The following is a 26,962-nucleotide window of genomic DNA, read 5'->3' as shown; positions in this document are numbered from 1 at the left end:
CCTGTGAGATATCATTGCTCAAATGATGTAGGTTATCTTGCAGCAGGCTTACGAAAGTGAAAGGCTCAGTTATTTATTGCTAATATATACCCGAAAAACGTCAGTAATAAAGAAACTCCAACACGTCACAAGTAAGAATGGGGAAATATTTGTAATCAACGGAAGTTTGAGTTAGTCCTTGTAGAGTATGCTTTTCTCGCAGCTGTTTTCTTACTTCCCGTGGAGCATCTGTATCGAGTCTCCATTCTACCGACATCTTTTTAGTGTGTCATAGTTGTCCAAGCAACAATAGTCCGTAAAGGGAATTTTGGCATGATAGTTATCGTTAATCATGACCTAGAGTGTTTTGCAGTCCTGTTAACTGATACCCGGTAACTGTCCATAACGCACTCGATGTTTTTTAATAGAAAATGCATGTCTGCTGACAGTTATCATTAGATGAAATGTTAAAGAATTAATACGTCGTGTTACGTTAAATAGTACATGGTCGTGCGAAATATGAAATCATACCAGCAATATTCGCCTTTACTTCGTGCGATCATCTGTTGTTTGACGTAAGACGAGGTCTTTCTTTAGTTTCAAAATTTTATTGACAGGGAACCAGTAACTTTATTAAATTCCGTAAAGCACATATTAACGATTCTGACGATAGTTGCAGTATTTATATTAGATGACTAGTTTACAATGTTAAAGTTTCATTTTCAAAATCAAAATGATTTTGACTTGGTAAGAGGCACGTGTGGATTGTGGAATTCCTTCTGTAAACAGTTATAAAACATGTGTTGGAACTTTCATGTTTGTTTTTAAGCCCTGTCAGTGCAGCCTCAGTACGTCAGCCTTGAAAATAAATCTGTAATGTTCGGAACTGGCAGCATAATATAAATACTGCAACTACCGACAGAATCATTAGCAAACGCTTTAAGGCAAAACGGTGTATTGAATCATTAAATTGTGATCTTAAATAGCAGGATGCCGAAACACGTTATACATTTAAAGGAATAAAAAGCAATCTAGCAGCCTTTTTTTACGTAACTCATACTTGGTTTCCTACAGTCGCCTAAGCGGTCACGAGCTTCATTCTCGCTGCTCTCGATATCAACAATACATGCTGTCCATGTAACCTCGAAGTAATTATAAATTTCCTTTCCTGGACACATTGGATTCCATGTGTACGTATTGCTTACGATAATGCAAGTCACCTTTTACATTGATTGACATTATAGAGAAAAATATGTTGTTGTCCGGAAGAGATACGTTTCATTTTGCGACTCATATGTACATCAGTTTCTTCATTCGTAGAATTTAATCTCCTTAATGAAACAAATTATGAAATCGAGAAGGTTTTGTGTCGTGGTCAGTCACTGCCGCGAACCACATTCGGTTGTGAGCACCGTGAGCAGAAATTAGTGCCTATTAAAAATACCAGAATCGTCTTAAACAGAAACTCACAATAACACAAAGCTCTCACCAGAAGTCTGTCTCCGGAAATCGAGGCTAGAGTTGCATTGGATACTCACCTCTTTTGTTAGTGAGTACATTCTCTTAAACTACCTAGTAGTCAAGAAATTTCTGTAATAGCTATTTAACGAAAATCCTCGAAGAAGATATACGTATTTGCTGCTCCAAATCACAGAAAATGATAGTTGTACTGTATACAGCAATAGTCGAAGACTGACGACTGAAAGGAAAAGAAAGGAGTTATGAGCACCAGCTCACTAGAAGTGTTGTATCTCACAGTAACGGAGATGCAGAAGTTCTCAGAGCTGTTAAGGCATTTATTTTAGAGCTCATGTTTACTAGATGTTTTTGCTTCGAATGATCGTTTCTGTCACATGCTTGAAAACAGATCATTCCTTCTGGGACGCCTTGTATGCTGAAAATCTGTGACGCGCAGAAGGCTCACGTGTCACGTATCTCGGTGATAACTAGCCAATGTTAGAAACCTCGAGTGGCAAAATAAATTTGGTACTCTTTAATTAAAAGCGACTCCCAAAGATTTTAAACGGCCTTGTGCATTTTATAAATCACGAAAAACACAAATGTAATCTCGGAAAAGTTACAAACAACTTGAAATCGGTGAATCAGAATACCTGAAGCACCTAAATATTAAAAATATAAATCAATAAATACATATTAAATTTCCACTTCATTCTTATATCCTTGTCACTCCTGGGAGCATACGATGTGACGTAACGCTCTACCGATGTTTCTTTCCCCATTAGCTTTATATACAATGAGTACGTAACTTTTTTCTTTTAAAAAGTACGCTAGCTAATCTCCAAGATATTTAAAAACGATTTAGTGAACACATTACGTGATGTAAATAGTTTTCATGGGTTCGCCGCCAGATGACGTTGTGCGAGTTCCATAATATTGCTTCGGAGCAACTGTACGACATATTCAGGTGGCTGATCCTGGCTTGTAGCTAGATAAGAGACTGACGGTATCTGCACGTCGACTCCCGTCTATAAAGAAAACGTGCAAGAAGAATGCGCAGGCGTGGAAATCACGCATGCGCAATGATTTGCAGATAGATGGCGCCAGGCTCAAATACGCTCTGCCGAAAATCGCAGAGGGGCGCTCCTTCGCGTTTGCTGTACGATATGTTTAGTGACAGTGCGGCCACACGTTACTCACTAGAAAACCATACTAGGCCATTGTTATGATGGGTCTTTATCAAAAATTTTTTATATTTACAACACATCCGCCGGGAAAGCTTGAAGAGTCACATCTGGTACCTTTATGGGGACCATGTGGCGAAGAACATATGTGAGTTTGACAAGTCACGTCTCAAGAGAGGTAGATTGTTAAGCACCCTTGCATTTTTACTGTGGTGCCGCGACAGAGAAATCATTCCTACGATTGCTAAATCTAAACATTACACAAACTGTGCAGCTGTCTTTGGAATCAAACGACCGGACAATGCGGCACTTGAGACAGAAAGGATGCGCTATATACGTCAGGAATTGTGCTTGGTGTCTAGACCATTACAATCACTCCATCTGAAGATTTCAGCGGTATCCTGGAACTGGGTAGATAGCGCCATTTGGGGGCTGGCTGATTGGACTGAACGACAAGCGAAGGTTCGTGAAATGGCAAAATACGATCGACTGGAAGCCACAACGTAAGAAGACATGCCAAGAAGACGTACCGTGGTTAACCTCGTGGAGAAGACTTTGGACGACGCTGCTGTTTGGGTGCTGGAGAAAAATCTGAATTTTGCATCTACACCGGGGACAATTTCCAGTCGAGATGTGGTTAGTGGAAAAGAGAAGGCTTTTTGGTAACTTCCTAAAGATGTTACCGAGGAGATTAGGTGTGACACATGCCATATCTCAACTTGAGCTCCACCTAAGGAGTCCAACTTTAACGTCACCTCAGCTGGAAGAAATGCTCAACGAGAATCTGGAAAAGACCAAGACATCGCCTTACCTGCTGACAAATGAATTGCTACTGTGCTTCTCTCAAGAACAGAATATAACAGCAAGACATACAAATTGCTCGACGATCCTGCATACAGTAAATTAAAAAGTGACCGGATGACTGGGATAAAGAAAAAGACTTTGTAACTTTATTGCATTGCAAGTCACCAATGGTTTGCGTCAGCAGGCTGTAGTTCCTCCTAGACTCTATGGCTATAAAAGTGGGGTGCCTCTCCGTCCCATTGCAAGTAACATAGGAGCACCTACGTATTTTTTGCTAAACAATTGACATCTCTACTGGGACCTCTCGTAGGCAAGTGCGACCACGATATTCGAAATTCTGCGGATTTCACAAACCGCCAGAAAACGCTTGGATAGCAACTGTCCGATCTCTTAGTAAGCTTTGACGTTGCGCCTTTATTTACAAAATTGCCCTTGCAAGACTCTTTAGAGGTCATTAGCAACAAGTTTGAGGAGGATGTAGCGGCATTATTTAAGCACGTGCCTAGATCAACATACTTCTTATTTCATGACCAATATTTTGAGCGACGGCGTCGCCATGGGTAGCCCTCTGTCTCCTGTGGTGGCCAATTATTTTATGGAGGACCTTGAAGAAAAAGCAATACAGTCAGCCACTCTCTTTTCTGAAGTATGCGGATGATACATATGTGGTGTGACTACATCGACTAGATACTCTACCTACGTTTCTTCAGCATTTAAATTCGCTCCAACCGACTATAAACATCACAATGAAAGTGGAAAAAGATGGTACTTTACCTTCTCTTGATGTTTTGGTATGAAGGAAAGCAGATGAAACCTTGGGACAGAGCGTCTACTGCAAGCCAACGCATACAGATCTATACTTGCAGGCCACAAGCTGCCATCACCCGGCACAGTGCGGTATGATTACGTACGTTAGTTCATAGAGCGCGTGTGGTATATCACAAGGAAATCTTGTCGAGCAAGATATAACACTGGAAGACAGTGTTCCGACAAAACGGTTAGTCTGAAAGACAGATACGTAATGCATTCAGGCCCAAGCGAGTTCAGTCCATGGCGCGGAGTGAAGGTACAAAGACATATACCACTTTGGCCTTCTTGCCGTATTTTCGTGCCGTGTCGTCAAGAATCGGAAGAGTCCTCGGAAGATATGACATAAAGTGTGTTTTTCGAGCATCTTCAAAACCGAGGAACCTGTTGATGTTGGCCTAAGGACACGTGGTGAGAGTAGGATTCCTTTTTAGTGTGGGGCGGCTTACAAAGGCCAGAGATGTAGCTCAGTACAAGAACGCTGTGCTGAACATCAGCGTTGTACCCGTATACGCCAACCAGAGAAGTCGGCAATTGCAGAACAGTATCTGAATGATTTATGAAAATATCGAATTTTTATCCCCGGTATCATCTTTTTGGTATCGTATCATTAAGGAAGCAATAAATATACGTACGGCTGACAATCTCATCAACAGGGATGCATTGGCTGCTATTCAATCATGACGCAGCACTGAGTGGCCGCGAGGTTTGAGGCGCCACGTCACGGATTGTGTCCCGCCCCCCCCCCCCCTCGAGGTGTGTGTGTGTGTGTGTGTGTGTGTGTGTGTGTGTGTGTGTGTGTGTGTGTGTGTGTGTGTGTGTGTTGTTCTTAGCGTAGTATAACTTAAGTGGCGTGTAAGTCTAGGGACCGATGACCTTAGCAGTTTGGTCCCTTAGCAATTCACACACATTTGAACAATCGTGACCAGAAAATCAAGATTTTTTTATAACAGGCTCGTCGCAACATTGGTCTAGTATGTTTCTGTTTGTGAGGAGCGTGTGGCCGCAATGTCAGTAAACATAGCGTACAGCAAACGCGCAGGAGCGCCGCTCTGCGATTTTCGGCAGAGGGCGTTTGGGTCTGGCGCCATCTATCTGCAAATCATTGCGCATGCGTGATTTCCATGCCTGCTCATTAATCGTGCGCATGGTCTGTATAGAGGGGCGTCGACATGTGGATACCGTCAGCAGTATCTAGTAACCAGCAAGGTTCAACCACTTGAAGATGTCGTGCAGTTGCTCCGAGGAAATATTGTGGAATTTGCACGTCATCCGGCGGCAAACCAGTGAAATGTCTCTTGTGATATCGCCACTCAAGTGGTACTTACTCAGAACCTAATCAGAGCACTTCGGATATTCGTCAGTAATTTAGAAATGATATGAAATTGTAGACTGTTGAAACCGAGCCAGATTCCAAAGTGGTTAGTACATTAGACTCGCGTTCGGGAGAAGCCATGTTTAAGGCCTTGTCCACCATTCTGAATAACGTTGCGATGTACTTCACCGCTTACCGACCCGTGGTGAGTCTAGGGTATCTTGGGCACCTGTCAGAGTGATGATGCGTGGTAAAAGCATCGGCCGATGATGATGTCATTTCTGTGCGTTCCTCTGTGTGTAAAGGGAAAAGCACGGGATGACCAAAGGTTTCTGAAGAAGATATTAACTGCATCTTACCGTCATAGTCCTAAGAAGTCTTTAACCTTAGTTGCCAAATACAACAGTGAGGAAGAACCGTCAGAGAAATCGTACACATGCTTCCATACCAGTTACAACCGGTACATTCTGTATGGCAAGATGACTACGGCGTACTTTACAACTACGCAAGCGAAGTGTTGCATCCGAGGATGACGTTATTAATATGATGTTCAGTGATGAGTCAACTTTTCACCTAAGTGGGACGACAGTCAACCATAATGCGGGTGAGAATGTCATCGTAAGCTTGTACAGTATCAAAGAGATCCCTAAAAATCAAATGTTCTCTGTTCTGTGTCCCGACGTCAAGCGTACGGACCTTTTGTTTCGCTGGAGTTACCGTAACTGGGATATCTTATTTCGACATGTTGCAAGAACGGCTCTTTCCTCAGTTAGAAAGTTAACCTGAAAACTTTATTTGGCAACGAGATCGAGCCCTACCCCGTTAGCATATCTTTTCGCGAGAATATTTGAATGTCGAAGTCCCTGAGCGATGAGTAAGTCATAATGGACAGTACGACAGAGCTCCTTTCCCCTAGCCTCCGCCACTATCTAATGATTTTCCAGAGTTGAAACACGGAATTGACGAGCATATTTCTTCATTTACGCAGAGATTGTTAACAGAAGTGTGAGAAGAAGTGTATTTTAGGTAGGAGTGTGCCGTGTAACTAGAATTGCACGTACTACATATTTGTAAGTATACTTAGGTTAGTTGAATTTGATGAACCTCTTGTTATAAGTAGTTTAAATTAGTTAGAACGTACCATTGGAACTGGGGAAGCTTTTTAGATCACCTCAGTTCGGTTACCCGAAGATACACTTCTGTATGGAAGTGAGAGAGGACGACTCCTTCACTTTACGTATTAGTCGGAAGGAGGGCTGATGATGATGCTACGTTGCGACAAGCCGTTTATAGGTCGTCAGCTTAAAGTTATTTATATCTTCAGGAAGACAGATGTCACGATCCATTTCAGAGTCTACTTCGTATTGTAGCGACTGGAGATGTGTCTGTCACTTGAATGTAACGTAGAGTTAATGTGATTATTACGATCGACGCGTCTGCGACCAGCACTAGATTTGATGAAGGACCTCAGACCCAAAAATCAAAATGATGTAAAGCACGTTGTCTGTACAGGCCGTCGAATGCTTCACGTATCTGCACGGGGTGCGGTTGTCTAGTTACTGATAGGTTTTAGTTGAAAGCGGGCAGGGGAAACCTACAGAAATTGAGGGACCTGTCTAGAACTTGAATTGCAAGCATATTGTACCCATTATACCGGGAAAAGAGGCATCCCTGTTGCAAACAAACAGATAATATCAGCACGCATGTTAATGTAAATGGCAGACATTTACCCCATTGTAGCGCTTTTACCCTGTTGTAGTAGAGGAGCTATACGTTCAGGCTACAAAAGTCATGGTACAGCAATATGCACACACACACACACACACACACACACACACATATATATATATATATATATATTTGGCGGTAGTTTTCCTTTCATAAGCTATAAAAAGGCAACGCATTGGCATTATAGAATTGAAATGAAATGTCGTGTGACGAGGGCCTCCCGTCGGGTAGACCGTTCGCCTGCTGCAACTCTTTCGATTTGACGCCACTTCGGCGACTTGCGCGTCGATGGGTATGAAAAGATGATGATTACGGACAACACAACATCCAGTCCCTGAGCGGAGAAAATCTCCGACCCAGCCGGGAATCGAACCCGGGCTCTTTGGATTGACAGTCTGTCGCGCTGACCACTCAGCTACCGGGGGCAGACATTATAGAATTAAAAGACTTTGAACGAGGAATGGCAGTTCGAGCTAGACGTATGGGACATTCCATTTCAGAAATAGTTAAGGAATTCGGTATTCCGAGATCCGCTGCGTCAAGAGTCGGCCAAAAATAGCAAATTTCAGGCATTACCTCCCCCTCGGACAACGCCATGGCCGACGGCCTTGACTTGACACGATTGCGTAGAGTTGCCAGTGTTAAAAAACAAGCGACACTACATCAAACAACCGCAGGAATCAATGCGGGCCGTACGACGAACTTTTCCGTTTGGACATTGCGGCTAAATCTGGTGTCAATGGGCTATGGCAGGAGATGACCTACGGGAGTGCCTTAGTTAACAGCAGTACATCGCCTGCGGTGCCTCTCCTGTGCTTGTGACGATAACTGTTGGGCCCTGGTGTTCGAGTGTAGCGCAGACCCCATGAAGCCATGGACCCAAGCTGCGAGCAAGGACTGTGCAAGCTGATCGTGGCTCTGTAGTGGTGTGGGCTCTGTTTACATTGAATGGACTGGGTACTCTGTTTATGTTCGCTTCTTGGGCATCATTTGCAGCATTATGGACCTAATGTTCGCAGAAAATGATGGAGATCTTATGAACGACAGTGAGCTATGTCACCAGCCACAATTGTTCGCGACTGGTTTGAAGAACATTCTGGGCAATTCGAGCTAATGATTTAGCCACTCAGATCTCCCGATATAAATTCCATAGAACATTTATGGGACACAATCACAAGGTCACGTGGTATTTAAAATCCTACACTGACAACATTTTCGCTGTTATACATGTCTATAGAGGCCATGGTTCAATATTTCTCCTGGGGATTTCAAACGAATTTCTGAGTCCGTGCTAAGTCGAGCTGCTTCAGTACGCCGGCTAAAAGGATCTCCGACACGATATTACGAGTCATCACACGATTTTTGTCACTTCAGTGTAAATCATAGGATATAACTGAAGGCCCGCCCGGTTGGCTGTGCGGTCTAACGCACTGCTTTCCGGGCGGGAAGGAGTGCCTGCTCCCCGGCACGAATCCGCCCTGCGAATTTGTGTCGAGGTCCGGTGAACCGGCCAGTCTGTGGATGGTTTTTAGGCGGTTTTCCATCTGCCTCGGCGAAAGCGGGTTGGTTCCCCTTATTCCGCCTCAGTTACACTATGTCGGCGATTGCTGCGCAAACAAGTTCTCAACGTACGCCTACACCACCATTACTCTACCACGCAAACATAGGGGTTACACTCGTATGGTGTGAGACGTTCCCTGGGGGGGGGGGGGGGTCAACCGGGGGCCGAACCGCACAATAACCCTGGGTTCGGTGTTGGGCGGCGGAGGGGTGACGTGGACTGCGGTAGTCGTCGTGGGGTTGAGAACTACTGCGGCTGCGGCGGGGACGGAGCCTCTCCGTCGCTTCTAGTCCCCCGTTAACATACAATAAAATCCAATACAATATACCTGAAACTTCAGCAGCCCGAGGTGTTTATATGCAGGTGAGAGTTCTTCGTATCTCACTCACCGAACCACCGCCGCAATTAAAGGAACATACATGTGACAAGAATGTGACGCAAGGTGTTTGTTTACATTTCAGAGTTGCGCGGAGGCGGTAAAGGTGCGTCTGGCAGCGGGAGAGGCGGTGGAGGCGGTGGTGGTGGTGGCTTGGGCGACGGCGGCGGCGGCGGCGGCGTGAGCGGGTGCCCGCCCCCGGAGCTGGCGCTGAACGGCACACTGCGCGCCGCCGCGACCGCGACGGACCGCCACCGCAGCGACTACTCGCAGGTGCTGGAGGTCAAGTTCTGGGGCGAGCTGGGCCCGCTGGGCGAGCGCCGCCTCTGCAAGATCAAGTGCACCGGCGGCTCCTGGGTGGGCCCGCTCTGCCAGAGCCCCGACGGTCAGTAGCGCCCCGCTCTGCCACCAGAGCCGCGCCAGCGCCATTGCTTCCTTATCTAGTTAATTATCCTAATAAGAGCCGGGACTCCAGCTCCTTTCTCAGATCTAACCAGGCACTGTACGTGTTCTACATCTACATCTACATCCATACTCCGCAGGCCACCTGACGGTGTGTGGCGGAGGGTACCTTGAGTACCCCTATCGGTTCTCCCTTCTATTCCAGTCTCGTATTGTTCGTGGAAAGAAAGATTGTCGGTGTGCCTCTGCATGGGCCCTAATCTCTCTGATTTTATCCTCATGGTCTCTTCGCGAGCTATGCACAGGAGGGAGCAATATACTGCTTGGCTCCTCGGCGAAGGTATGTTCTCGAAACTTCAACAAAAGCCCGTACCGAGCTACTGAGCGTCTCTCCTGCAAAGTCTTCCACTGGAGTTTATCTATCATCTCCGTAACGCTTTCGCGATTACTAAATGATCCTGTAACGAAGCGCGCTGCTCCCCGTTGGATATTCTCTCTCTCTTCTATCAACCCTATCTGGTACGGATCCCACACTGCTGAGCAGTATTCAAGCAGTGGGCGAACAAGTGTACTGTAACCTACTTCCTTTGTTTTCGGATTGCATGTCCTCAGGATTCTTCCAATGAATCTCAGTCTGGCATCTGCTTTACCGACGATCGACTTTATATGATCATTCCATTTTAAATCACTCCTAATGCGTACTCCCAGATAATTTATGGAATTAACGGCTTCCAGTTGCTGACCTGATATATTGTAGCTAAATGATAAGGGATCTTTCTTTCTGTGTATTCGCAGCACATTACACTTGTCAACACTGAGATTCAATTGCCATTCCCTGCATCATGCGTCAATTCGTTACAGATCCTTCTGCATTTCAGTACAAATTTCCATTGTTACAACCTCTCGATATACGAGTACCACAGCATCATCCGCAAAAAGCCGCAGTGAACTTCCGATGTTATCCACGAGGTTATTTACGTATGTTGTGAATAGCAACGGTCCTATGACACTCCCCTGCAGCACACCTGAAACCACTCTTACTTCGGAAGATGACATGCTGCGTTCTGTTCTCTAGGAACTCTTCAATCCAATCACACAATTGGTCTGATAGTCCATATGCTCTTACTTTGTTCATTAATCGACTGTGGTGAACTGTATCGAACGCCTTGCGGAAGTCAAGAAACACGGCATCTACCTGGGAACCCGTGTCTATGGCCCTCACACGATCGTCTTTTTCGAAACCCATGCTGATTCCTACAGAGTAGATTTCTAGTCTCCAGAAGAGTCATTATACTCGAACATAATACGTGTTCCAAAATTCTAAAACTGATAGACGGTAGAGATATAGGTCTATAGTTCTGCACATCTGTTCGACGTCCTTTCTTGAAAACGTGGATGACCTGTGCCCTTTTCCAATCCTTTGGAACGCCACGCTCTTCCAGAGACCCACGGCACACCGCTGCAAGAAGGGAGGCAAGGTCCTTCGCGTACTCTGTGTAAAATCGAACTGGTATCCTATCAAGTCCAGCGGCCTTTCCTCTTTTGAGCGATATTAATTGTTTCTCTATCCCTCTGTCGTCTATTTCGATATCTACCATTCTGTCATCTATGCGATAATCTAGAGAAGGAACTACAGTGCAGTCCTCCTCTGCGTTTTACATGGTGTTCACAAAGAAGCTCAAAAAATGACATATTTAATACCTCACACGGCAGGCTGCGACGGTTTATAGTTTCCATTTTCATCACTATTGTGTCACGTAAGATATTTTGTATAAAAATGTACTGAGAATAGAAATAAACCAGTAAGACTGATAAAACTCTACTGTATATTTAAAACCAATGCAGACACTGCAATATTGTTAATTACGATAATGTCCTATATTAGCCCAGACAATATCGAGCGGACACACAATTAAAAAGTTACTGATGATTGGCAATAATATGTAAACAGCACATCACCTTGCACGCAAAACGTTTGCTTTTAAAACAGCTGACAGTCATTTCTGTAATGATGAATACAGCTGCCGAATGATTTTCAACTAAATCTCATAGCGTTCTTCCTGTAAAATAGTGGCAGGTTCGTATAACCACGATGAAGGTGCATAGCGATCAAGCACTCTTCTCTCCAAAGAAGACCAGTCCTGTACGATGCGAGCTGGGTGGGGAAGTGACTTTTCATCTTGAAACAAAGCATCGCGGCCGGGGAACAAACATTATACCATGGGAAGGATCCCAACAGCCATAAAGGTCACTTATCGTCGGTAGTAATTCGAACTCTCACGGTAACGAGGGCGGCTCTTGGGACGTAAACTCGGTCCAAGATTGGAAACAGTGTGAAACAAGATTAATCCTACCAAATGACATTTTTCCATTTCTTTAGTCCAGGATTTTCTGCTTATGCACCAGATTTTCCCGTTACGGCCATTTCATCACTAATGAGTGGTTTGTGAATTCAAGCTCACCCGCAAATTCCCCGCTTCTGGAACTCTGTTTGTTCCGTTTTGATGATGACAGAGTTTGCGAGTGCTGCATACAATTCTGCAGTGGCTTTCGTAACTGTAGTCCCCCTTACTTTTTGTCATAACCTCCTTCAGTGCATGTCTGTCACGACCATTCAACACACGATTACTCCGGGTTGTGACTTATGTTTTTTTGCGTTTTACCTGTATGCAGTATAGATCTTCAATACAGTGCCACTTAAAACACCAAACAGTCGACTCCATCCCTTGGTTACAGGCACACCCACCATACGAGCACTAGTAATTCGCCCACGTTCGAATGGTCTTAGTTGCGACAAAATGCACTTACAATAACACAGAACACAGTTCTGGCCATGACTGACATTAGTATCTTAACGTTTTGACAACATTGTACAGGTGCCATTTTCGGTCAAACACGACAGCACAACCTGCAGGATTCGCTAGTATCTACATTTATGCTCTAGAATGCATTTTTCGCGTTCATTCCAACTTTTGTCAGCCCCCTGCATTTGACCTTGGGGTAATATTTCCCGAATCCTCAGCTTACCTTCTACATACTTTGTCAATTATTCCATTATTTTACTGTTAGCAAGAGTTCTGTCTGGCGTCTGCACTGAGCTGACTGTTTTCTCCACGTTCCAAATTCCATGGTGTTGAATATTATGTCTTCCAACATCTGTTGCCAAATCGCTGGAAAAAAGTTCCGCATTTTTCGGTTGGCTTTGGAAGCTCGTGATAAGCTAACTGTCTCTGGTTTACAGACTGAAACAGTTGGCTGTCTTTTAAAAAAAAAATCGATCAATGACTTGTCTCCCTGCCAAGATTTAGGACATTTAATAAAACTTATCACGCAAAGATCACAAGCAAGAGTTTTGACTTCGTTTGTTGTTAAACCATAGTAAACATGGCCGTTTCAAGACATATTGCTTTAGTTTCTTCTCGTCACCACTAGATTTTTTTCTGTTTTGAAAAGTGGCAAAACGTCGAACTGTATTGTATCTTGGGGAATTTTCTTACAATTTCTTATTTAAGTTCGAATTGATTTAATAATCAGTTGCAAATCGACGATATCCTCCTTTTTACCTTTTTCACTGCTGCACGTATCATTTCTGGAGCAACTTCTCCTCGATATGTTTCTTTTCGTGACTTTTAAATATCTTTACCTGAAACAATCGATAAACTACACGCACCCAGAACTTTTTGTGGCATCAAGTTCAAACAGATATTTCAGATAGAATCTTATTTGGAAAATTAGACCTTGAACTAAATACCAATGCTGATACGGAATAACAGAGTACATTTGTTGGAAAATAATTGAGATCTACACTGCACTGATCAGAGTGAATTATGAGAACTAAGTATATCAATCAATGAATACTTATAGGTGGAAAACACAGAAACACCAACAAAATTCAGAAAACACGCTTCAGCAACTAGCCACGGCATACAATCTTCTCAGAATATTGTGTTTGGACTGTTGTTTGAATTACCGCTGGGAAGCAGCAGTGACAGTTGTGACAAGCGACCTGTGCGACGTCGTGTCCCGGTCTCTTCTACAACACTTAGACATAAGGCCAATAGTAGCGGACAGCAGTTTAGCTGTAGTAGAAGGAAGCAGAGACTATTTACGTCACTAGCGACTTGACACAGATAGTACTAAGTATCTATGAGCAGACGTGTGGAGTATAAACAATTTTGCTTATGGGCAACTGCATAGAATTGTGATTCAAATTCAGGTAACAACGTTAATTAACTAAATACCATCACTTTCATATAATGTAGACGATTTAGTGAGCACACACCACGGCATAAATATTATCTATTCCATATTTAACTGTCGTTTGCAGTGTTATCTCGTAGCAATAATGGGGGCCGTGGGGTCAGGAACTCAGCGGTAGCTGTTGCTCTCCTGGCAGCGGTAGCTTGTGCTGGCATGGAACTGCAATCGGGTGGACTTATGGTTGCCTTTTGTGCTCATGAATGTTCCTCATGAAACAGTTTCTGTTTTAGTGAAAACTGCACATAAATCGCTAAAGTAGTTCTTCAGATTAGTCTGAACATACAGAAAGAACCTTCAGTGGGATACTTAAGTTTATAGATGTATAGATGTATAGTAGAACAAAAAAGACAGATTATAGAGGCAGCAATGGACATGAGAGAAGTGAGAGGGAGGAAGGAGGACATGAGAAAAATGGAAGTAATTTTATTTGACACCTTTTTCAAAATTTCTCTGTCACCTAATAACCCACTATCCACATAAGATTCTCAAATTATTAAAAAAAAAAAAAATGGCTAGAGAGGCATGAAAAGGCGAATACGTATGAACCACAGACAAATAATTTCAAATCTAATAACTACTTCTCAATCTCATATCCGTTGAGTGGCCGGCCGTGGTGGCCGTGCGGTTCTAGGCGCTCCAGTCCGGAGCCGCGCTGCTGCTATTGTCGCAGGTTCGTATCTTGCGTCGGGCATGGGTGTGTGTGGCGTCCTTAGGTCAGTTAGGTTTAAGTAGTTCTAAGTTCTAGGGGACTGATGACCACAGAAGTTGACTCCCATAGTGCTCAGAGCCATTTGAACCATTTTTTTCTGTTCAGTGAAAGACATCTGTAATGTTTTTTCTGTAAGTAGGGCCCGCTGAAAAACTGTAGAAAGTGAAGGAAACAAGGGTTCAATAGCAGGCGTGTCATAAAAATGTTGCTTCCTGAAAAGCTGGTTCCTGAACTAGGTATTGTAAGAGACAATGAGCAGTGTTCCAATAAAAGCCTCACAGAAGTCCGGAGGATTTCATTTTAGAGCTGAATATGTAACTCTTACATATCACTGCTGTCATCCTTTGCACCTACTTTGTAGAGCGATGGTAAGCGTAATCCGCATTTGCACTAGTCGTGACGAAGGGACTGTAAAGCTGTTGGCTTCAATTTAGAGCCTTTCTTCCCTAAATTAATTTTCACAGTCAATCGGTCCTTAGGCAATGGTGTTGGTGCTTATGTGAACTTTTCTGGTTTTTTTGTTGATCTGTTGATTATTTCCGCAACAGCTGTGGGTCTAGATGGATATAACTAGTGGTGTCATTTCATTTCTAGTTCTACCCTACTGTGCCAATTGTGTTAATTGTCTTACCCATTCAGTGACGGCATTCAGTGAGTAGAATCAAGCTAATGCAGCTTAGCAGCAAAGATGATTTTATTGTGCCTTTGGTTTCATTGTGTAGTTCGATGCAACACCTGTCTCATTATATCTATGAAAGGTATGCTACCCATATTTTAATAGGAGCACTTCTATTTAAATTACGATTTTCATTAGCTTTTGTGGCAAGACTTTCTTCTTAAACAGTTCACACGTGGAGCGCTCTTAGAAGTCTATAGGTGACCGGGACCAGACCTTCTTAGCTTCTCAGTCTCAGTGGAATACTAAATGCTCACCCGTGGTCTCACACTATGAAGAGTTGGAGACGGATCGGATGATGACGTGACTGACTTATAAACGAGAACATAAGGAAGCATATCTTGGAGAAACTGTAAGCATTTGTTATACTGTTAGAGGGTTGCCATTTGTGTTAGTATTTTGGGAAGAAACTGAGAAGCTGACGAAAGGACCTCACTCAGCTTTTTCTTATATGCGAAAGAGCACTGATTTAACTCCGCGCAGAGTGCCTGGGTGCTCGTTCCATTGACAGCCAGCAGGAACAGAGGATCATTAACTGTTCTTCTTTTTTTTTAAGAATGGGAATAGCTATGATACTGAATAAGTAAACTTTGCGTTGTTATTACGGTGTCATGACTGGTAAATGATTTCTGATATGATGTATTCAGGTACATATACGTTGAGGAGATGGTATGGTAGCTAACAGTGTAGCTGGAAAAATGACATGGTCAAACAAACGAATGTTGTAGGCTTAACGCACGCAGGCATTTATGACTAGTTCTAAGGATACGAAATTTTCACTGCTCTTGCCATGTTCGATTACATCAGAATAGTGAAAGTCGGGGAGAGTGAGTACTTGGACAAAACTGCGTATCACGTTGCGTGGAAACATGTTCCGAAATTTTTGGAGAGTGTAAAGCGGAAGTCACCTTTTAAGTGGCGACAGTACATTCTGTCGAGCTGAGGTGCTTATCGAAAGTGACAATAACGATGGCCGCGCCTGTTACCGAGATTGCAGCACCTACCATCGACGGGAGCTATCATCAGCGTGCGGGTAGAGGAAAGGCTCAGGGACTGCTTAATCAGTTACACACGTTGTGTAACAAGACGGCAATTAATTGCCGTTCGCTTGTACTATTATTTAACATGTAACCCTCTCGTACACGCACATACTCACACCCACCCACATACACACAGCCCAATTAGCTCTTGGAATGGAAAGCACAATGAAATTACAATTAAATCAATACCATTAAATTTTATTAATATTTCCCAGATATTGTACTTTCAGGTGCAGCTCTCTAGAATGAAATTACAGTTAAATCAATACCATTAGTGGCTAACAGGCGTTGATATACACCAACGGCGACAGTTGAAAATGTGTGCCTCGACCGGGACTCGGACCCGGGATCTCCCGCTTACACGGCAGACGCTCTATCCATCTGAGCCACCGAGGCACAGAGGATAGTGCGACTGCCGGGACTTACCGCTGGAACACTCCCCGTGAAACCCACATTCTCATAGTCCACACACTACATTCGTAGTGCCCCTGCATCGGAAAGTACAATATCTGGGGAATATTAATGACGTTTAATAATACAATATCACATTGTAAAAGAATAAAAAAAGTTAATATCACGTAAATGGAGCTAGTATATGATCTTCTCATCGCTTATTGCTTGCGGTTTACTGTAGAAAAGACAGGTTTTCAGAGCACTTCTTAGCTTTGACAAGAGCACATATCCAAAATGTGGAACTAATAGTCCTTGTTTTGTTCAGGGAAACTTGTTTTGTTGGTCAATGTATTTTATCCTTACATTTTCTAATAAAGAATTTCTAATGATGAACTTTACAAAGTCTCAAAATTATCGATCGGCAGCTATTCTAACAAAATAATTCTACACATAAATTGATGAGCGAAAACATTACGACTACCGTCCACAGCGAGGCAGAATGCTCCCTGGTGAAATTGCGAACATGTGACGCAGTCAGAAATGTACCGATACTTATAATTAACATTTTGCTAACTGGGCAAGTGTAGACGGATAGCTATCTACCCAACTTGAAAGGAATGAAGTTCAGACTGTGCGCTGCAAGAGTTGCGTTGTTGGTAGTGTCCTACTTTTAGGTGCCGGTGCTGGTACGGTGCGTAGGAATGAAACACAAGCATCGGTGTGCATTACCGTTGCAGACCGTTAAAATGGGCCTGGAAAAAGCTAACCACAGCTCTACTTGTAAACCTGTATTATCAAAACAACAGCAACAGTGAAGCTTCCTGCAAGATTAAAATTGTGTGCCGGACCGAGACCGGAGCTCGGGAGCGTTGCCTTCCAAGGAAACGTGATATACCGATTTTTTTATTTTAGAATTGCCTTACAATTTTTTTGTAAGGAATGTACTGTTGGGGGTTCAAGGGGCAGAGTGGGCAGGAGTCGAAGCCAGAGGCCTGGCCACAGTGTGCCACTCACCGCCACCGAATCTATGGGGCACAAGAAGGTGGGAAACACTAGAATCAACAAAGTGCAAGATACATAGAAAAAAACAAAGACTGGGTAAGAGAAAAGAAAAAGGTGAAAAACCGCACGTTTACGACGCGCTCTCTCGTACGAGGAAGTCGGGGCTAGAATAGATTATAGGTGGGTTTACTTTGATAGGGGGGAGGGGAGGTAGATACCCTCAGTTCCAGGCACTCCCCAGCTGCCCGGAGATATAACCAGTACCCACCGAAGGTAGTTGGCAAATACATTCGGTAACGTGCCGTATGTTCAAACACTTCATGGGCTGTTTGTAAACAGGTCCAAAAGTCGAGGTGGGATTTAGGCCCGACACGGGATATGTAACTGATTATCCACATCTTGACCCACGTATTGGCAAAATATTTGGCGGAAAAATGGTAGTACTCCGGGAATATAAACATCTGCCATTCTATCGTGTCTGTTGGCACCCGGAAGTAGCAGGCAACAATTTGCAGCACATGTCGACAGACGTCGTGCGAAGAGGCGCGGGTCAGACGGCGGACATCAACATCGAATTTCTGACAAAGGAGACAAAGAGGGAAACCAATAATGTGCAGTCACTTTTTTGTGGAAATATTTTTCCTAACTATGTCACGTGCAACATTGGTCTAGGGGTAGCGTATTTGATTAGTAACCTAAGCACACTCAGTCCCGAGTTCTAAACATTGTACTGCTATAATTTAGACTGATACTCAACATTGGCAGCCGAAGACTTCCAGCATAAGACGTCACCCTCATTCTGCCTACGGCCGTGTCGACGAGGGCGAAGGACCAGACAGAGGTTCAGGCACCGTCTTTCGGGTGGGAAACCGCCCCTGAAGGCGGAAGATTTAGCATTGATCAACGGCATGAGGATGCATTAAAGATACATAATGTGTATTCAAAGCATATGTGGTCTGTGATTGAAAGAGTGTCATGACGACCTCTCCATTGACAAAAGTTTCCGAAATAGTCCCCCATTCGGATCTTCGTGAGGGGCCTGTCAAGGGGAGGTGATCATGACAAAAAGATTGAGTAACCAAAGAAAACACGGCGTTCTACGAGTCATGGGGTGGAATGTCAAAAGCATGAACGTGGCAGGGACGCTAGAAAATCTGAAAACAGAAATGAAAATGTTCAATCTATATTTAGTGGGGGCTAATGAAGCGAAATGGAAAGGAGACAATGATTCCTGGTCAGGTAAGTATAGGGTAACATCAACAGCAGCAGAAAATGATATCACGGCAGTAGGATTCGTTAAGAAGTTATGAACAGGCAGGTAGGGCAGAGAGAAAGAGTTACTGCAAACTGTTCAGTGACAGGCTTGTTCCTATCAGAACCAATAGCCAACCAACACCGACTACGATAGTTCAGATCCACATCGCCGATGTCGCAAGCTGAAGATGAAGAGGTAGAGAAAGTATATGAGAATATTGAAGGGTTAAGAGAGTGCGTGAAAGGAGACGAAAATTTAATAGTCTGGAAAGGTGTTGTGGATGAAGGGGCAGAAGAAAAGGTTAAAGAAGAATATGAGCTTGGGACAAGGAACGAGAGAGGAGAACGATTAATTGAGTTCTGTAATAAATTTTAGGTACTAGTAGCGAATACTCTGTTCGAGAATCACAAGAGAAGGAGGTATACTTGGAAAAGACCGGGTGATACGGGAAGATTGCGATTAGATTACAACATGGTCGGACAGAGATTCCGAAATCTGATACTAGATTGCATGGTGTAGCCAGGAGAAGATATAGACTCAGATCATAACGTAGTAGCGATGAAGAGTAGGCTGAAGTTTAACAGATTAGCCAGGAAGAATAAGTACGCAAAGAAGACGGATACAGAAGTAATAAGGAATGATGAGATACGCTTGAAGTTCTCTGAGGCTATAGATACAGAAATGGGGAATAGCTCGGTACAGTTGTAGAGGAATGGACATCTCTAATAAGGGAATCACAGAAGTTGTAAGAAAAACATAGATACAAAGAAAGTAACTGCGAAGAAACCATTAGTAACAGAAGAAATACTTCTGTTGATCGCGAAAGAAGGAAAAACAAAAAGTGATGAGGGAAATTCAGCAATACAGAAACACACTCCTGGAAATGGAAAAAGGAACACATTGACACCGGTGTGTCAGACCCACCATACTTGCTCCGGACACAGCGAGAGGGCTGTACAAGCAATGATCACACGCACGGCACAGCGGACACACCAGGAACCGCGGTGTTGGCCGTCGAATGGCGCTAGCTGCGCAGCATTTGTGCACCGCCGCCGTCAGTGTCAGCCAGTTTGCCGTGGCATACGGAGCTCCATCGCAGTCTTTAACACTGGTAGCATGCCGCGACAGCGTGGACGTGAACCGTATGTGCAGTTGACGGACTTTGAGCGAGGGCGTATAGTGGGCATGCGGGAGGCCGGGTGGACGTACCGCCGAATTGCTCAACACGTGGGGCGTGAGGTCTCCACAGTACATCGATGTTGTCGCCAGTGGTCGGCGGAAGGTGCACGTGCCCGTCGACCTGGGACCGGACCGCAGCGACGCACGGATGCACGCCAAGACCGCAGGATCCTACGCAGTGCCGTAGGGGATCGCACCGCCACTTCCCAGCAAATTAGGGACACTGTTGCTCCTGGGGTATCGGCGAGGACCATTCGCAACCGTCTCCATGAAGCTGGGCTACGGTCCTGCACATCGTTAGGCCGTCTTCCGCTCACGCCCCAACATCGTGCAGCCCGCCTCCAGTGGTGTCGCGACAGGCGTGAATGGAGGGACGAATGGAGACGTGTCGTCTTCAGCGATGAGAGTCGCTTCTGCCTTGGTGCCAATGATGGTCGTATGCGTGTTTGGCGCCGTGCAGGTGAGCGCCACAATCAGGACTGCATACGACCGAGGCACACAGGGCCAACACCCGGCATCATGGTGTGGGGAGCGATCTCCTACACTGGCCGTACACCACTGGTGATCGTCGAGGGGACACTGAATAGTGCACGGTACATCCAAACCGTCATCTAACCCATCGTTCTACCATTCCTAGACCGGCAAGGGAACTTGCTGTTCCAACAGGACAATGCACGTCCGCATGTATCCCGTGCCACCCAACGCGCTCTAGAAGGTGTAAGTCAACTACCCTGGCCAGTAGGATCTCCGGATCTGTCCCCCATTGAGCATGTTTGGGACTGGATGAAGCGTCGTTTCACGCGGTCTGCACGTCCAGCACGAACGCTGGTCCAACTGAGGCGCCAGGTGGAAATGGCATGGCAAGCCGTTCCACAGGACTACATCCAGCATCTCTACGATCGTCTCCATGGGAGAATAGCAGCCTGCATTGCTGCGAAAGGTGGATATACACTGTACTAGTGCCGACATTGTGCATGCTCTGTTGCCTGTGTCTATGTGCCTGTGGTTCTGTCAGTGTGATCATGTGATGTATCTGACCCCAGGAATGTGTCAATAAAGTTTCCCCTTCCTGGGACAATGAATTCACGGTGTTCTTATTTCAATTTCCAGGAGTGTAGAAATCAGTGAGGAATGGAATAAACTGGAAGTGCAGAGAAGCTAAGACGAAATGGGTGCAAGGAAAATGTGAAGAAATCGAAAAAAAATGTTTGTCGGATAGACTGACTCAGCATCCACGAAAGTCAAAGCTATCTTCGGTGGAATTAAAAGCAAGGGTGTTAACATTAAGAGTGCAACGGGAATTCCTCTGTTAAATAAAGAGGAGAGAGCGGATAGGTGGAAAGAGTACATTGAAGGTCCCTGTGACGGGGAAAAGTTGACAGATGTGACAGAAGAAGAAACAGAATCGATTTAGAAGAGGTAGGGGATCCATTATTAGAATCAGAATTTAAGAAAGTTTTGGAGGACTTACGATCAAATAGTGCACAAGGGATTGACAACATTCCATGAGAATTTCTAAATTTATAGGGAAGTGTGACAAGATACGACTATTCGCGTTGGTGTGTAAAATGTAAGAGTGGCTCTATACTATCTGACTTTCGGAAAAATATCATCCACATAATTGTGAAGACTACAAGAGCTGTCTTCCGCCCCTACTGTTCAATCTGTACATCGAAGAATCAATGATGGAAAAAAAGGTTCGGGAGTGGAATTAAAATTCAACGTGACAAGATGTAAGTGATACGATTCGCTGATAACATTGCTGTCCTGAGTGAACGTGAAGAAGAATTGCAGGATACACTGAACGGGAGGGACAGTGTAATAAGTACTGAATATCGATTGAGAGTAAATCGAATAAAGACGAAAGAACGAAAAGTAGCAATAATGAGAGCAGCAAAAAACGTAACATCCGGATTGATGGTCACGAAGTACCAGGTGATCAAAAAGTCAGTATAAATTTGAAAACTGAATAAATCACGGAATAATGTAGATAGAGAGGTAGAAATTGACACACAGGCTTGGAATGACATGGAGATTTATTAGAACTAAAAAAATACAAACGTTCAAAAAATGTCCGACAGATGGCACTTCATCTGATCAGAATATAAATAATTAGCATAACAAAGTAAGACAAAGCAAAGTTGATGTTCTTTACAGGAAATGCTAAGTATGTCCACCATCATTCATCAACAATAGCTGTAGTCCAGGAATAATGTTGTGAACAGCACTGTAAAGCATGTCCGGAGTTACGGTGAGGCATTGGCGTCGGATGTTGTCTTGCAGCATCCCTAGAGATGTTGGTCGATGACGATACACTTGCGACTTCAGGTGACCCCAAAGCCAATAAACGCACGGACTGTGGTCTGGGGACCTGGGAGGCCAAGCATGATGAAAGTGGCGGCTGAGCATACGATCACCACCAAACGACGCGCGCAAGAGATTTTTCACGCGTCTAGCAATACTTTGTTTTTTTTGTTCTAATAAAACCCTATGTTATTCCAAGCATGTGTGTAAATTTTTATCTCTCTATCTACATTATTCCGTGGTTTATTAAGTTTTCAAATATTATACTGACTTTTTGATCACCCGGTAGATGAACTTGAGGAATTCTACTACCTAGGCAGCAAAATGACCAACGACGGACGGAGCGAGGAGCACATCAAAAGCAGAATAACATTGGCAAAAGAGGTATTCGTTGCCAAGAGATGAGTGCTAGTATCAAACATAGGAAAAAATTTCAGAGGATGCATGTTTTGAGCACGGCATTGTATGGTGGTGAAACATAGACTATGAGAAATCCGGAACAAAAGAGAATCGAAGTATTTGAGATGTCGTGCTACAGACGAAATATAGTACATCAGGTAAATAAGGTAAGGTATGAAGAGGTTCAGTGTACAATCGGAGAGGTAACGAATACGTGGAAGACAAGGAGAAGTAACGGGATGATGATACATCTGTTAAGACATCAGAGAATGATTGCCATCGTACTACAGGGAGATGCAGAGTGAAAAAAACCGTAGAGGGTGACAAAGATTGGAAAATAGCAGGAAATACTGAACGTTGCAACTGCTGCTTTGAGATGAAGAGGTTGGCACAGGAGAGTAATTCATGGCGGGAAACATCAAACCAGTCAGAAGACTAATGACTTATATAAAAAATGTAAAAAAATATGATGCTACATTGCACGGATATCCCTGGGGATGGAGGTCTGCTGGATGGTATTCTACGTTATGGGCCACTGGATGGAGGGATGTGTGGTATCCACCACATTAAGAGGAACACAGTGCAGTAGTGGCTTGTAAATATCCTATGTTCTGTTCTAGAGCGTATCTGGCAGGATGGTATGTGTGTAACCCTAGTCAACCAAAAAGGTCGAAAAATGAGACAAATGAGCCACCGATGTGGGCGACAGACGCCGGTGGTGGAGTGGACGCAGGCAGGAGGACCTCAACCATGCTGCGGCATTAGGGATGTGCCCTGATCAGTCCACTGACTTCTCATGATGTTACAAGGCCGAAGCTCGCATACAGAAGTTGACAAGACCGAGGCCAACATTCCGTGAGAGAAGAGTAAGTGTCTCATAACGGACTTTAAACATGGAGCCAGCCGTAAGGTAATAGTTAAGAACCGCCTTAAGTTTCCGCCCAGTCGCCGTCGGTAGAGGGAGAACCTGCTCGATGTGGACCAATCTTGATGCCTCATAACGATTAAGGAACTCAACGCGTTGAAGTGTATCCTGGCGGCGCAGGATGTTCTGCCGGATGTCGTTACTGATTACATGTAGTAGGAAACCGAAATTTCTTGCCGCTATCAGTGTGGCGATGGGGTAAAGGTAATGTCCAGGTATCGGAACGTTCGCACGAGCGGCAGGAGTGCACTTCACCTTCTTCCAATGCACATCACAGAAGGTTTGGCACCATTCATGGCACTGCAGCGGTAACCAATAACATGTGATCAATCTGAGGATTGCTCGAACCTCGACGAAGGAGCGGATGTGGAGGAGGTGGTTATCAGCATGTGCCCGACAGTGAAAAGTGTGTTGACATGGGGTGAGGTCGGAGATCTCGGTCGTCACGGCAACAATGAGTGGCTCTAGGGCCATGGCATGCAGGAGGGTAGAGAGGGGCATCCTTGCCGAACTGAACCGGCAAGTTACAAAGGTATCATCTACACGTCGAAAAAATCACGAGTGCGTGTAGACTGTTGACTCCAGGGCTACTTCCAATTTTCTCTTGTTGTCAGTCTTGTGACTGGTTTGATGAGGCCCACGACGAATTCCTCACCTGTGAGAACTTCTTCATCTCTAACTCGTACTCGAAAAGTACGTCCTCAATTATCTGCTGGATGTATTCCAATCTCTTTCTTCCTCTACAGCTCTTGCCCTCTACCGTTTCTTCTAGTACCATGGAACGTATTCCCAGATGTCTTAAAAGATGATAGGACATCTTTTAAGACGCTATCCAGAATCGTCATATTGTAAGGGCAGCAGTGACAGATTGTACAGTTACCTCAGCATATTTAAAAAGGCTTGTGAGCCCAGACGTGTGAACACGAACTATTGCATAAAGGTTATTAGCAGTTGGACTACAGGCATGCATACCTCTAGTCAGTCTTTCACCAGCGCCACAGCAACGTCGTGCACAACTAGTTGGTGTCGTGAGAGAGGCACTTGGAAGCTGGGATGCTATGAAAGAAGATTCTGCTTGCACGCAGGTGACATCGTATGCATGAGCGACGTAGATCTGGGGAGCGCTGTGTCGTAGTGCGCATTCATCCGAGACATGCTGGCCCCATCCAAGGCCTTATGATCTCGTTGTGACCAGTTAGAACCCTTCACCACCTTTGGCATTCCTTGTGGAGACGCTAACCAGTACTCGATACATGAAGAATATTGTTAGATACGTTCTTCTCCCGTTCTTGTAACAGGAAGATGATGTGTTGTTTCAAGAGGATAATGTTCGCCCACACGCTGCCCGTGAAACACAACATACGTCAACTTCCCCGCTCAGCAGGATCTCCGGACTTGTTCCCATTCGAGCACATGTTGGGTAGAATGGGATGAGAAGCGACTTGTTCGACTTGCAACTTGTCAGCCAACACCTCTTACAGAACTACGTGAAGACGTGGCGTAGGTATGGCATAACATATCCCATGACATATTAGCCATCTGTAAGATCTACTGTATTCCAGAGTCAGCTCCTACGTTGCTGCACTTGCGCTATTGCTCTGCAAATGTAATCATTTCATGTTCTCTATACGCACTGTTGCAGCCATGAATCTTGAATTATGTGAAAGCCTATGGAAGGGTGTATTCATTTTCTTTTTCCGGCAGTGTTGTTCCTATCTTGTCCAAATTTCTGCTGTTTATTTCCAAATATATTGCAGTTTTCGTGGATGTGGTTAGGCAGAAACGTAAGAGTACCGTTTAAGTTGCTGGAGTGGAACGAGCAGCAATGACACTTACGTTCTTCGTTGTCAGAAATATGTAGCTGTTGGAGAAGAGGAGGAGAGAGCAGGCTTTGCAGATGCAAAAGATAAGGTGTGGGTGCTGGCTACAGAGTTTTGTCCCACGCGGCGCTTCCACCAACACCACAAGAGGTCCGCGCCTAGAGCCAACCGACTCTTGGCTGCGGGTGCGGAGGAAATTGGGTACGGGAGGTTGGGGAGAGGGCGGATACAAAGGCGACGCCCAGCAGAAAACAATCAGTCATCAGGAAGGCCTGAAGATGACAAGAAGTCGGCCTGCTGAAATATCACGCCTTCTGGGTGACACTATCCGGCTGAATAGACGAGAAACATTCAAAATTTTTCTACAGAGGAGAAATCTGAATTCGTACAGAAAGGGAATTATTGAAACCCACTATAAATTAGCGTTTCGGAAAAGGTATCGCACTCCAAATCCCCAGAAGTGAATCAGCGTGCTGTAAAGTTTGTTATTTCAGAATATGTTCCTAATCTGTAATTTAAATCCAAAGTTTAAATTCAAAGTTCTGATATGCTTTAACTTAATCAAAATAAAAGTAATGACATGCTGCTAAATAAATATAAGCATTGCAGTCATTCAGTTAAATGTTGAAATACAAGGTGATTGAAAAATTTGAGCACAAATTGCTTTAGCTAAATACAACTTTTGAGCAGGAACTTGTGGTCTATAAATAACCCATTGTTAGTGAAATCACTGGATGACTGAGAAAACAAGGACAATCAATAGACATGCATTTTAAGGTCATCAAAATAGTATATTGTTAACTCAACAATTTTGTACATTACAGAAGTGTTGGAAGTCGATAGTACAATATTCAGTACATGCATAGAATCTTTGTAGAAAATTCTTGCACACTTTACTGAGTACATCAAGCATATAGCATGAACTTCACTAGATGCTGCAAGTACGCTGGCAAGAAGTGTTTCTGTCAAGAAGTATATCCTCGTCAGGAACTGGTGTCATGATCACGACCCTTTTGATATGTCTGAGATCCGGGAAGCTAGGTGGTCATGCAGCTGGACTATCCAACGCACTCCGATGCGTGGGAAATGTGGCTGTCTACTTGTATCCATCCACATGTACACAGAAACAGTACATTATCTTCACTGAACTTCCTGCTCGTGAATATTGGTTGTCTTTATTGATCCTTAAATTCCAAGGCTTTCACAGGCTTAGGATTTTATATATATATATATATATATATATATATATATATATATATATATATATATATATATGTGTGTGTGTGTGTGTGTGTGTGTGTGTGTGTGTGTGTGTGACCCAACAACCACCACTGATACTACGCAACCGAGCGAGACGGACCGAATAAGACTGAGCCCACGATTTAT

At 44.2% G+C, this 26,962-nt stretch overlaps 1 protein-coding gene and 1 non-coding gene across 2 annotated transcripts in view; one reads left to right on the top strand and one right to left on the bottom strand.

Annotated features, from left to right (window-relative positions):
* Positions 1 to 9,368: 9,368 nt before the first annotated feature.
* Positions 9,369 to 26,962, top strand: part of LOC124795808 (locomotion-related protein Hikaru genki-like) — a gene marked incomplete at its 5' end in the record, with an annotated part of 321,671 nt that continues 304,077 nt past the window's right edge. The window contains one exon of the mRNA XM_047259889.1: positions 9,369 to 9,597. Coding sequence (XP_047115845.1) covers positions 9,369 to 9,597 — 229 coding nt within the window. The remainder of the gene's footprint in view (positions 9,598 to 26,962) is intronic.
* Positions 16,622 to 16,695, bottom strand: Trnat-ugu. Its single transcript has one exon. It is a non-coding gene; the product is annotated as a tRNA-Thr (tRNA).

This window comes from Schistocerca piceifrons, chromosome 4 (assembly GCF_021461385.2).
Source record: "Schistocerca piceifrons isolate TAMUIC-IGC-003096 chromosome 4, iqSchPice1.1, whole genome shotgun sequence".
Lineage (NCBI taxonomy): Eukaryota > Metazoa > Arthropoda > Insecta > Orthoptera > Acrididae > Schistocerca > Schistocerca piceifrons.
This window is presented reverse-complemented; position numbering and strand designations above follow the sequence as displayed.